The sequence below is a fragment of the Triturus cristatus genome, chromosome 2_1 (assembly GCF_964204655.1).
Source record: "Triturus cristatus chromosome 2_1, aTriCri1.1, whole genome shotgun sequence".
In the NCBI taxonomy this organism is placed as follows: domain Eukaryota; kingdom Metazoa; phylum Chordata; class Amphibia; order Caudata; family Salamandridae; genus Triturus; species Triturus cristatus.
In genome coordinates this window covers 270,909,897-270,922,516 of record NC_140581.1, presented here as the reverse complement: position 1 = coordinate 270,922,516, position 12,620 = coordinate 270,909,897, and the positions used below count along the sequence as shown (strand labels likewise).

The 12,620-nt window shown below is 48.7% G+C and overlaps 1 protein-coding gene across 3 annotated transcripts in view; it reads left to right on the top strand.

Annotated features, from left to right (window-relative positions):
- Positions 1-12,620, top strand: part of NADK2 (NAD kinase 2, mitochondrial) — a 690,519-nt gene that overhangs the window by 474,844 nt on the left and 203,055 nt on the right. For all 3 annotated transcript variants that reach the window (XM_085631046.1, XM_085631045.1, XM_085631044.1), the window contains exon 7: positions 3,028-3,106. In XM_085631046.1, coding sequence (XP_085487172.1) covers positions 3,028-3,106 — 79 coding nt within the window. The remainder of the gene's footprint in view (positions 1-3,027; positions 3,107-12,620) is intronic.

Sequence of the window (12,620 nt, the reverse complement as noted above, 5' to 3'; positions counted from 1 at the left end):
CCTCCTCCGGGACACCTGAGCCCCCTGTCGGGGGAGGGGAGTGGACAACGCGGCTCTCCGGGTCCTAGCACCTTCGTGCACAGGACAGCGGAAGCAGCGCTGTAGTCTAGGAATCTTCTCAAACAGCCCCTCCCATAGACCACAGCATAACCGTGGTACTTTATATCAGGCTGAGGATGAGACTGAAACGCTGGGCAGTAGCAGGCTGAGTCGAGTAAACGCAACAGCCCCACACCCAACAACCGGCGACGCAACTCAGCGAACCATTTCCAGTAAAGGGGCCAGCCTCGCAGCAAATCCCCTCCAGTTTTATAGGTGGCACCCAACAAAAAGTAACTGAACGTCTACAAAAACAACTGTAACTAATTGGCCAGAAATGAGAGAAAAATAATGAACCACCACAACCCCATGGCCAGCACCTAGACAATCGCATTTGCCTTGTATTTATGTGTTTCGATACATTACACAAAAGGGGAGGGACAGAAGATGTGCACGCGGCGGCGAAAAAAAACAGGCCTCGCCTGCTAATAGGTTTCTTATCTTTATGAGGCCATGTGTTTGGCCCCATAAAGATAAGAAACCTTTTACCACAAACGTAAGTAAAGCGAGCCAGTCCAACTGGGACGGCTCTAAAAGAGAAAAGTGTACATCACTGGAAGCTCTTTTCCAATGGCTGGCCACCGTTTAGCATAAACGGTGACGCCAGCCAATGGAAAAGAGGGGCGGGGCTTAAACCCCGCTAGTGAAATCTACAGTAAATCATTAAATCTCGCCAGCGAGACTGCACATGTCTGCGCAGCCTACGCCAGGCGAGACCTAAACAGTAAAGGGGTCTCAAGCTCAACACGGACACAACGGAACAACACCTCGCCATGGAACAACCTACGGTGTCCTGCTGAACTTCACTCCTCCCCTGCCCTGACAAACCACACACGCAACCTCAACATCATCTTTGACAGAAAGCTATCTAAGAAGAAACGGGTAAACCCAGTCTCATCCTCCTGCTTCCACTCCATATGCATGTTCCACAAGATCTTCAGGTGGCTCCCAGTCAATCCCGGAACGACCGTCATGCAGGCCCTCATCACCAGCGGGCTGGACTACAGGAAAACGCTCTACGTAGGAATCAGTGCATTCCTCCTGAACAGACTGCAGACAATAGAAATCTCAGCAGGTAAGACTCACCTTCGACCTCCCCAGGCAGACCCACATCACACTCTACCTCAAGAAGCTACACAGGCTCCCGATCCAGAAGAGATGCGAGTTCAAGATGTTGACCCACGCATATAAAGTCCTGTACATCGAAGGACCAGCATACATCAACAAATGCATGACCTTCCACTAACCAAACACCTACGATCTGCCTCCCCCTTCCTTGCAGATACCCCCAGTTCTGCAGAACTCAGACCTCTGCACACACTGATCAACCATGCACGCAACCTCCGCATCATCCTCGACAGCCAACTACACATAAAACGACAAATCAACGCAGTCGCCTAATCCTGCTTCCACACTCTTCGCATGCTGCGCAGAATCTTCAGATGGATCCCAACCAACACCAGAAAGTCTGTCACTCAGGCCCTCGCCACCTGCCGCCTCTACTATGGCATCACCCTCTAATTCAGCATCTCCACCCAGCTCCTCCCAAGACTCCAGACCATACAGAACGCTGCAGCATAGCTCTACCACTGATTAACTTCCACCAACCCGCTAGACACCTATGCTCCTCTTCACTGTCACCCCCTGGCATCCGAACAGCCGCATTGGTGGCCTCTCCTCCAATATCCCTACCAAGACCTGGAATAAAGTTGTTTTTGTATTTCTATTTTTTTGCCTTTAAAAGGATCATATTGCTCACATTTATTTGAGCTCTAGTATTGCAGAGGCATATAAAAAGATGCACTTTACTTGGGAATGATTGTTATATTTATGTGGTTGATTCGTTCGTGAAAATTGAGTTAATTGTTCAATCACTGTGAAGTATAGTTGAAGTACTGGGTTTTTCAGAACCAACCCAGCGGTGCCAGGGGACACACCCGAAGACTTCGAGTTCTTCCTGTCTTGGACCACAGAAACACAGAGTCTTCTAGGTGAAGTCAAAGATCGTTTTTATTGGCTGCAGACCAATCACAGGTATCCGAGAAGTACAACACGATGTATGTTCTTAGGAGACTGCCCCTCACCAAAAACCAGTCTTTTCTTATATACAGAATATTATGCTCTGGGCAACACCGCCCTTATTTTACAAGTGGTCGTTCACATATTTTCGCTTCAAAGAAAGAGCACAGTCATGATGATAATCCCACATTTCAGCTCGGTCGGCACATAATTATTTACCCAGCGAGGTTCAGAACCCTCATCAGATAGCAGCAGACCCCAATAAAACGGACACCTCCTACTCGTAAAACAAGCCATAAAGTAGGAAACAGAGTCAGGTGTGAAAGGGATTAGGCAGGAGTCGCGTGGGATACACGACTTTATGATGTGTTGGGCCCTGATGCTAATCCCATAAGGCCGCAGTAAAAGGAACCGGCCGGGCAGGACTGACCCCGGGCAGCGGAATCAGTTTGCATAGGTCACACAGAAGTCAAGGAAAGATTGCGTGTCCTTTAGGCCTAGGCATGGCCTCAATGCGCAGCCTATGTGAGGGCAACCACAAAATGGTTACCCTTTTAAAATGGAACCCGAGGGTTCGACATGTAGTATCGTGTACGCTGTGAATTCATCGGTGAAACATGACGAAAACACTCATACATACCGCATTAGTCATTTGCGGTTCGCTGATACCAAAATCGGCTGGGTAGGATCATGCTACCAACATGGTTCCGAAATTTACAGTACCACAGAGTTCCTCTCGAACATGGGAATGTTTACACTGGAAAAAACTTAATTTTGCAAAGACTAATAAATAGCTCAGATATAATGTAGTAGCCAAGATATAACTAGTTTGCACATTGTAGTGTTATTCTGAAGAGTGATTGCAGTATTTCATAAAATACTTACTTTTGTATTTCTTTTTGCTTGCAGAGGAGGAGGATGCTGGACCACATCTTTTACCAGTCAGAGCGCTGAATGAGGTTTTTATTGGAGAGTCTCTGTCATCAAGGTAGATTATACCCATAGAAGTCCTGCTTTGTAAGAATGCACAGTTTTTAATTGGGTTTCGAAGTACACAATTCTGACCTATTGTGATGATGATTGCCTTTTCTGAATTAATGAATAAATACTTTTAAGCATAGTAATGTAAACAGAAATGTCTCAAGGTGCCTCATGCAATAAATGTGCAAGTGAGTCATAAATTGTGGGTTTGGAGGGTTTTGAAAGATAGACAGCAAATTTAGCATGGTTGGTGATTTTGAGCCTGTTTCATAACTGAGATCCAAGTATTGTAAGCGCCTTTCTCATTTCAAGCTGCAACATATTTAAGAGACATTAAGATTTTTCACACATGAGCAAAGGGAGCCTATATGTGAAAGGGAGGCAACAAACTGGTGTCAAAACCTATTGGTAGAGCTTGTCTGAAAATATTCAAGTGGTTAGGTGAACCTCAGACAGTTGTGATTTAAGGGGCCCAGTTAAAGTGCTTTCTTCTGTGTTTTGGATTTATTTGGTCTATGTGGGGCTGGTATCCAAAGTAGAGATGGTCCTTGCTTATCCATATATACAATTCCTAGAGAAAGTTAATTTCCCATGGAAATAATAGATCCTTGTTTATGATGCATGTATCTTGTAACAGCTGCGGGCCCTCTTGTAAAGACTTTCCAGCAGTGAAAGCAAGAGACCATGCCAATTGGGGCTTTTTATGTTTTATTGATATGATCAGTGGATTGACTTACTATGGCAGAATTTTGACACTTCAATTCAGTGGTCCTTAGGCCTCCTTCTTTCCTAGTTCAGGAAATTTTTATGCAACGCAGTAAATTATAATTTCTGTGCTCTTTATAACTTGTTTTCTACTCCAGGATGTCATTCAATGCACTGACAAGGATATTTACAGGGTCCTGTTTTTTAGCACCGAAAGTCGGACACACTGGTGCAGCATTGTCTCTAGGAAACCTCCTTGACCTCATGACCTGACACCGGACCGAGAATGAGTGATGAGCCCTTGTAGGCTGAGCAGAAAATGTGAGACATAGAGGATTTTGAATCCAGTTATGAGGCAAAGACACTTAATGTTTTATGACATGGATTGCATATATATTAAATGCAGAATAATTCTGGGGCATAAATGTGACCAGCGTTTCCCTATACTCTGACTTGAGAGGCCTGTCACCCAGGTTTTACTGAGAGAAGTTGACAGTGCAGTTCAGAGATCGAGCTGGAACACAGTTGCCTCTTGCAACCAGAGTCTGAGCGGTATTGAGTGCCTCCTCCTGCCTTACACTATCACGATTAGAAAAGTTGATCAGCTTCCTCAATCTTAACCGAGAGGCAGCTATTTGCGTAGAACCACTTTAAGCCCCAGGGACAACAGGCTAGGGTAAAGCTTAGGTGGAGGAGCACAGTGGTACTTAGAAGACCCAAAAGCTTCATAGGTCCCTCAGCAGATATACAACCAACTCACCCACAGTAAATAAGTATTTTCAATATTGCAACAGTGTTGAGGCACTAGTGGTGTTACCCTGCCTATGTCGCAAGTAAGGTTTGTGCTCTTTTCTTGGTAAAAGTCGAAAAGCAATTCTCAATTGAATATAAAACCAAAAGGAGGGTGCAGCCATATAGGATCAACTCCCTGGCCAAGGTACAGGCCTTCTAACTGAAGTTCTGATTATACTTCTGCTTTCAGATTCCAGTCCCCGCTTCTTAAATTCCTCCTGGTTGGATCTGGAAAGGTTGCAGTACCTCTCGCCAAAGTTCCATCTTAGCTCTTGAGAAACATCGTACATAAAATCACAAAGTTACACAAGGTGCAGTACCAACATCAGTCCCTTTTTTCACACCCTTTTACGTAGAACCGGAGTCTTGGGGAAATGTTTCAATGTATGTACTTTTACCATGTTCAGTAGGGGAAATGTCTTGCTTGAAGTTATCAGTTTTCAAGCATTGTCACTTAAGCAGTGCAGGCAGATGTTTATCTCAGACTCGTACAGAATCTGCCTTTGGAGCTTGAGTCCCATGCATGATGCCAAGTCATGCATGAAGTGTGGTTGCATGAACATGAAGACCATAAAGGAGCTGTAGACTAAACATTTCATGGCACAGGAGAAACCCAGAGGTAAGCGATATGGCTCCAGCTTGTGTGCCAGGTCCCACTCTGGCTTGTCTTTGACAGACAGGTCTTCGAAGTGGCCTTCCTTTGAGGGATACACCGATCTTTCAAAAAAAGATGTACAAGAGGCACAGATAGGATGTTTCGCCTAAACAGTTTTGTTCCAGCTCCAGGGGAAGGTCTCGCTGTCAGTGACTACTTTCCTTGACTCCTGACTCTGTGTTATCTGCAGAGTTGGACTTAGTGGAGTTGCTAGTGCCAGATTCAGTCCAGGTCCGGTCCTGATGACGGTTTCAACTTTTCTAGCTCCTGGCAGTGACCCTGCGAAGATCGCTGCCTTAACACAGGTTATGCTGACTTTCAAAGAAACTCCAACCTGGCTCCCTCTAGTGTGCCTCAGGGCCCTAGGGATACTGTGTCCCCCCCCAGTGCATGCCAGTGGCTCCAACACTGGTTGACCCAGATGGGATTCCCCATAGTGCTGCTCTGGGTCCAGCCGAACCAATCCCTTCTCAGAAGCCCTTCCCAGTACCCACACTGCCTTTAGATGTCGAGATCCCTTGCACTCTTGGACAAACTATCTGAGGAGGAAGGCTGTATTGGTCAGTTTCAGACAGGGGTGAACAGCTAATGGAGTAGGCACTTTACAAGTCTGACTAATGGTGAATGTTGCCTTTGGGAAGCTTTTTGGCCTGGATTCAGATCCTATTCAAATGTTAAACATAGTCTTTCACAACAATTATGGCAGCACAGAGGTGGACCATCAACCCCCCCAGACTAGCCCCACACCATTACCCACCTCCCTAGACCCCTCACTGCTGGGACAGAGGCTGGTGAGTACTTGGCTTCTCCTCTTAGACAGTTAGACTATTCCTCCCCTTCAATGAGAAATTGAGGTTATCCATACTAGTGGTGAGAGCCAGCCCTGCTTCTGCTAGGACTGTGAACCGCCGAGTCCCCCAATGCCATCCTCTAGTGTGTGGGCACTCAAATTGCATGATGGCTCACCCTCTCCCAGGCGAACCTTGTGGTTGAGATGAACTGTTCCTCCAAGCGCAGCCCTGACTCCTTTCTTACTTCCCCCTTCCCTCAAGGAATAGAAAATTGAGACCATGGGGGAAGGTGTTCTTCTCTTTTGGGAGCCTTGTACTTCACTCCATAAATGTGCCTTGCCATATAGCCCACTTCTCTCATGCCTTGTTGAAGAGTACACATTTAGTCATAATGAGTCTTCCGACCATTTTTCAGAGGTTGTGGGAGATGAACAGGATTTGGTGAAACACATCTTGCTCTCTGGATTGGATAGTTTATTCACTGGTACAGTCCATGAGCTCTTCCATTGCCATCAGATGCCATGCATGAAAATGCCCTACTGGATTCTCAGGAGATGTCCACATGATGCTTATGTACATGCCCTATTTATGTTACCTTTTTGGTGACAAGGTGGAATCTCCCTTGGAATGCTTCAAGCATTGACAGGATACAGCCTGATCTGGGACAAAAGCTTCCCCTTCACTCCAGTTACATGTGCAGCACTGCAGGTTCAAGGAATATTCCCGCAGTCTGCTCTTTTAGCAATGTCAGCCCTCACAGCTTGTGCAACCTCCCAACTAGCTAAAGGGGGCGCGTCATTTTCAGTAGCCATCTTGGACAGTAACATTACTATCAGCCACCAAAAAAACCTCTTTAGTCAGTCATTGAGTGCACCTGTGTGGCATATGGGTTGGAGATAGGGTGTCCCGTCACTTGGGACATAGGCATTCCAACACTTTTGACTGCTTGGTTTTGCAGATTGTTGGGTATGGCTGCACTCTTCCCTTCCAGGATTTGCCCCCTCCTTTGCTCCAGTCCCTTCAATTACCTAAAATTCCCATGCTCACATTTTGCAGCAGGAACTGCTGGCTCTTCTGGACAGAGGGACTGTTAAGTTGGTCCGGAGAAGAAAATAGGACAAATGATGTGACTAATCTTTTCTTGTTGCCAAGAAAGATGGGTCGTCCCGTTCTAGACCTTCAGGCTGCAAATACTATCATCTGAAAGAGACCGTAGTTATAGATTCCTTACCTTAGAATTACCCCTAGGCGTAAGACTGGATCCGTAGAACGTTTTCGTAGTACCCCTGCGTGTCGGTAGGTGGCATTGGTCGACTGAGTTGTTTGTCGGCGTTGTGGTCGCCGGGATGACGTCGTGGTGTCTACTTAGATGCCTCCCCTGCGCACTGACGTCTGTGCTTTCCTTTTCCATGCCAGCCAGCGCTGATCCGGAGCGATTGTGCCCCATAGTCACTTTTTGACTACACTTTTTCAACTTTTGTTGACCTCTTTCTTGAGTCTTTGACTCCTGGTGCACGAGGGATGTCCCATTGTCGGACCGCCTTCAAGCCTTGTGACTCCTGTCACAAGCTGATGTCAGTCACCGATCTGCACCTCGTGTGCCTTTGGTGCCTGTAGCGCGACCCCAACCTGAAGTTGTGCTCCGACTACCAGGTCATAAATCCGAAGTCTTAGCAGGAGCAGTCCCGAAAGCTCTTAGAGGCCTGGCAGTCCGCTCCTTGTCATTCGAGGTCACAGTATAGAGGAAGGTCCCGGGAATGGTCGCGGTGCCACCACCACTCGTCCTCAAGAAGAAGGCGAAGAAGCCTTCTCCCCGTCCGTCAGCAATGTGACGCGGGACCTAGAGCGTAGTCGCTCTCTAGCTCCGGCTGCAGAGCCTGCTCCTGGGATGGCTATTGCTTTCCTCCCTTTCCCGGAGCTGGAGCGTCCTCTGCCCAGCTTTGAGCTTTCTATGAAGCTCTCCACAGCATTTTTGGGCAGCCCGACTCCACAGGCGCACCTTTGGGCCCCATGGACTTGGCTGGGAGCCCTGGCCCTTCGATGCCGGAGGCTCCGGCCCCGATGCCGGACGGCCCCTCGAGGTTCCAGACATGGATCTGGATCGGCGCCAGTTGACCTCCCGGTACCTTCCCCGGTGCATAATCGAGTGACGATACCGGTTTTGATCCCAACCGGTGTCGACTCCGGCCCCAACCCCACCTTGGACCCAGTGCCGGATTGACGTCGATACTGACGCCGGAGGGTACTTTTGTACCTATGTTCATCCGTGGCGTTCCTTATCGCCTTGAGTGGCAGCTAGGGGAGGGTGAGGACTGGGAGGGGTCTATTGGCCCTTTAGCTGGCCAGCTTGAGGAGCCAGACTGGCGAGAGGAGTTGGGTGATGGCAGTGGTTTGGACACCTCCCCAGACCTTGGCATGCTCTCCCCCGCCCCCCCCCCCACCCCCCCCCCCCCCTACTGTGGCTACGGAGGAGGTGGCTTCCTATGCAATGGTGTTGCATAGGGCGGCTGAGGCATTGGGCCTCGAGCTTCCTACGGTGGCAGTCAGGACTCACCTCCTGACAGAGGTGCTTCAGCTGACAGCGGCCTCTTTGGAGCCCCTGCTGCCTTTTAATGAAGCCCTCACAGACATCCTTCTGGGCTCTTGGTCCAAGCCCAGCACAGGGGCTCCTGTGGAAAGGATGATTGCCTGACGCCACTGCCTGGCCCCGGGCGACCCACTTTTCCTCTCCCAACAACCTATCCTCGAGAGCTTGATGTTCCAAGCCTCGTCCTCTAAAGGCGCATTCCCCACCCTCCCTCAGATGGGAAATCCAAGAAGCTGGACCATCTTGGGAAGATGTTTTCTTTCACCACCTTAGGGCTTCGGTCGGTGAACACTGCATGCCTCTTGGGCCGTTCTACCCATACGGAGTGGGATACGGTTGTGCAAGTGCTTCCCCATTCCCAGGAGGAGGCCTGGGCCGTGCTCACTCGCGCAGTTGCTGAAGGTCGAGAAGGTCGAGATGCAGCGAAGTTCACCATCAGGTGTGGGCTGGATACCACCGACTCTCTGGGTAGAACGGTTTCCACGTCGGTAGACCTGAGGCGCTAAGCCTGGTTGAGGACGTCTGGTTTTTCGGGAGATGTCCAATCTACCCTTTTGGACATGTCCTTTGATGGCGGTTACCTGTTTGGTGACAAAGCAGATTCAGCGCTCAAGCGCTTAATGGATTCTAGGGCTACAGCCAGATTCTTGGGTCTCGGCTTCAGCCAGATTCTTGGGTCTCGCAGCAATCTCCATCCCACATAGTCTGCCTTCCGTGGCTATGGAAGGGGTGCCCCACTACGTTCCACCCAATCAAACCAGAGGGCCACTCAAGCTACCCAGTTTGTGGGTGGCCGCGGATGTGGGACCCACTGACACGGGTATGGGGGCCAGCGGGCAGGCCAGTTCACCCATACCCACCCTGCAGCAGCCTCCAAACCTTCCTAGTCTGACATTTCAGGGCCCAGAGGTCAGTGGGCGGCAGGATTCCCCCACTGGCACAACATCACGTCGGACAAGGTGGGTTGTGCAGATAGTCCAAAGGGGCTACACCCTCCTCTTCCAGACTACCCCTCTTTCCATCTATCTGGGATTTTGAACTGAATTTTGGGTTTTTGTGAGTTGGAGTGTTTAATATGGTAACAGTCTCCTGAGTGTTTGTACCTCTTTCTTTGCTTTCAGGACTTTGTTTAGAGCCATATGCTCAGTCTTTTTTCTTACAAGGCTGATTGAGTAATTATTCGTTTCTTGATTTGGCGTATCATTATTATATCCTTCCTGTTTTGGATGACTTCCTGTTCTTTAGGTTAGATGTTGTGAGTATGAATGCTTATATTTTATTTGGTAGTTTTGTTTGTTTGGTTTTTCATCTGCATTTCAACTTTGGTGTTGACATCAATCTCTGTGAGAACCTTTGTGCTCACCTGGTGTGGTTGCACGTTAACACATGCTAATGGAAGTGGTAGTGGTTTCTTCTATTTATGCACGTGATCATTCTAAAGGATGTATTGAAACAAATTAATAATTATTTTGGTAACTTGACACCTATGTGGGATTTATGGTTGTCTTTCTCTTCTTTTCTTTCCTTTGCTTCCCTTTTAATCATAGGATGTTTGTTTTTAGCAATTTGAGAGCAAAGTTTACATTGCATTGTGCTCAAATTATGTGTTTGTATTGTTTCCAGCTCTGAAGAGTCAGAGTTTGACTTTTTCTCTGACGAAACACGTGTCGGCTGGCTGTTTGGGTTCTTGTCTGATGACCTATTAAAGGAAACATAAAGATTGCCACGCGGCAGTATCTTCATGTCATACCGAAGATACACATACCTTGTGTAATTGATGATTGTATGAGTGCACGGGACAGTTCTTATATGTTTAAGTGTGGGTTTTTCCCATACTGATTGAGGGGTTTTAGGGCCTTCCCCTCCCTGCTAGCACCGTACTATTTTCCTATTTTGCATTGGTGATACTATTGCGTATATCTGGTTTGTGCGCCATTATCTTCCTGTTCATAAAACCCTCATTCCATGCCACCAGCAGTCCATCGCATGACGGAGGATCACTTGGCCCTTCTCCGCCCGGAAGTTGGCCAAGGGAGCTATCGAACGGGTCCCTGTGCTAGAAGTAGGTCATGGTTGCTATTCCCACTACTTTCTGGTACCCAAGGAGGACAAAGGCCTGCATCCTAACTTAAACCTCCGGGCCCTCAACCGCTTCCTCCAAAAGGAGTTCAAAATGCTCATGTTGGCTCTGGTACTCTCTGTCCTCGATCTCGGAGACTGGATGGTAGTATTGGACTTGCAGGATACCTATTTTCACATCCTCGTCCTGCCAGCCCACAGGCATTACCCACAGTTCACGGTAGGCCATGAGCATTTTCAATTTACGGTGCTCCCCTTTGGCCTTACCAGCGCCCCTCGGGTGTTCCCTAAATCGATGGCGGTGGTCGCAGCTCATCTGCGCAGATCAGGGGTGCCAATCTTCCCCCTATCTTGACAACAGGCTATTGAAGGCAGGCTCACCCCAGGCTGTCATCTTCAACCTCCAGGCTACGGCGGACCTCCTTCATTCTCTGGGATTCACTATCAACATGCCGAAGTCGCACCGGATTCCCTCTCAGAAGTTCCTTTTCATCGGAGCAGTTCTGGATACAGCGCAGTTTTGGGCTTATCCTCCCGAGCAGCGAGTTCTGAATATTTGGGCTACGATACCAATGTTTCAGCCTCTATCCCGGATTTTAGTGAGAATGACCCCTGAGGCTGCTGGGCCTCCTGGCCTCCTACATCCTGCTGGTGGAGTATGCCAGATGGTACATGCGGGCTCTCCAGTGGGACCTGAAGTTTCAGTGGGCGCAGCATCAGAGGAATCTTTTCAATGTCGTCCAGATCACGGAGGGGACTGTACATCAGTTTAATTTGTGGCTCATGAACCAGGATTGGGTCAACGGCAGATCCCTCTCACTTCCCCAACCAGAGTTCACAGTGGTGAAAGACGCTTCACTCCTAGAATGGGGCGGCCACATGGGAGAGGCGGAGATCAGGGCTCTCTGGTCTCCGGCAGAGTCCGGGCTCCACATTAACCATCAGGAGCTTCCGGCGATCCATCTTGCACTGAATGCATTCCTTCCTTCTGTCAAAGGAAGATTAGTGCACGTGTTCACGGACAATACCACCACCTCATGGTACTGCAGCAAACAGGATGGCGTGGGGTTGTGGCCTCTATGTCAAGAGGCTCTTCGCCTTTGGACATCGCTGGAACATCCAAGCATGCCCCTTGTGGTTCAACACCTAGCAGGTTCCCTGAATGGATGGGCGGACAAACTCAGCCGCCGGTACATGGTGGATCACAAATGGCGTCTTCATTTGGAAGTGGTGCAAGGTCTCTTTCATTAGTGGGGAGAGCCTTTGTTAGATCTATTCGCCACCGAAGAGAACGTGCAATGTCAGCAGTTCTGCGCAGTCGAATTTCCAAGGCTGCACTTGCTCGGCGACGCCTTTCGTCATGAGTGGCACGAAAAGTCTGGTACCCCGGACTCTTGAGCATGGCCATCGATCCTCCGATCAGACAGCCTCTTCAGAATGATCTCCTGTCGCAGCAGCAGGGGACGGTCCTCCACCCAAACCTGTCCAGCCTTCACCTCCTTGCGTGGAGATTGAGTGGTGACAGTTTTCAACCTTCCTCCTGTAATCCTCTTGGCAGCCAGGCATCCCTCCACTAAAATGGTATTTGCCTTTAAATGGAACAAATATGTGGCATGGTGCACAGCAGAGGCTGTGGACCCCCTTTCTGCCCCTCTTTCAGAGGTTCTCCTCTTCATTCGCTCTTTGGCCCAGCAGGGCTCTGCTCTGGTAACCCTTAAAGGCTATATTTTGGCTTTTCTTCGCCTTCCTGATCAGCCTTCTCTTTTCAAGTAATCAGATTTCTGAAGGCATTACTCATCTCTTTCTTCCTTCTCCTTTAGTAATGCCCCAGTGGGACTTGACTCCTTACTTATCTTATGTGTGTCCCCTTTGAGCCACTGCATATGTGTCCTCAACGTCTTCTCACTTTAAA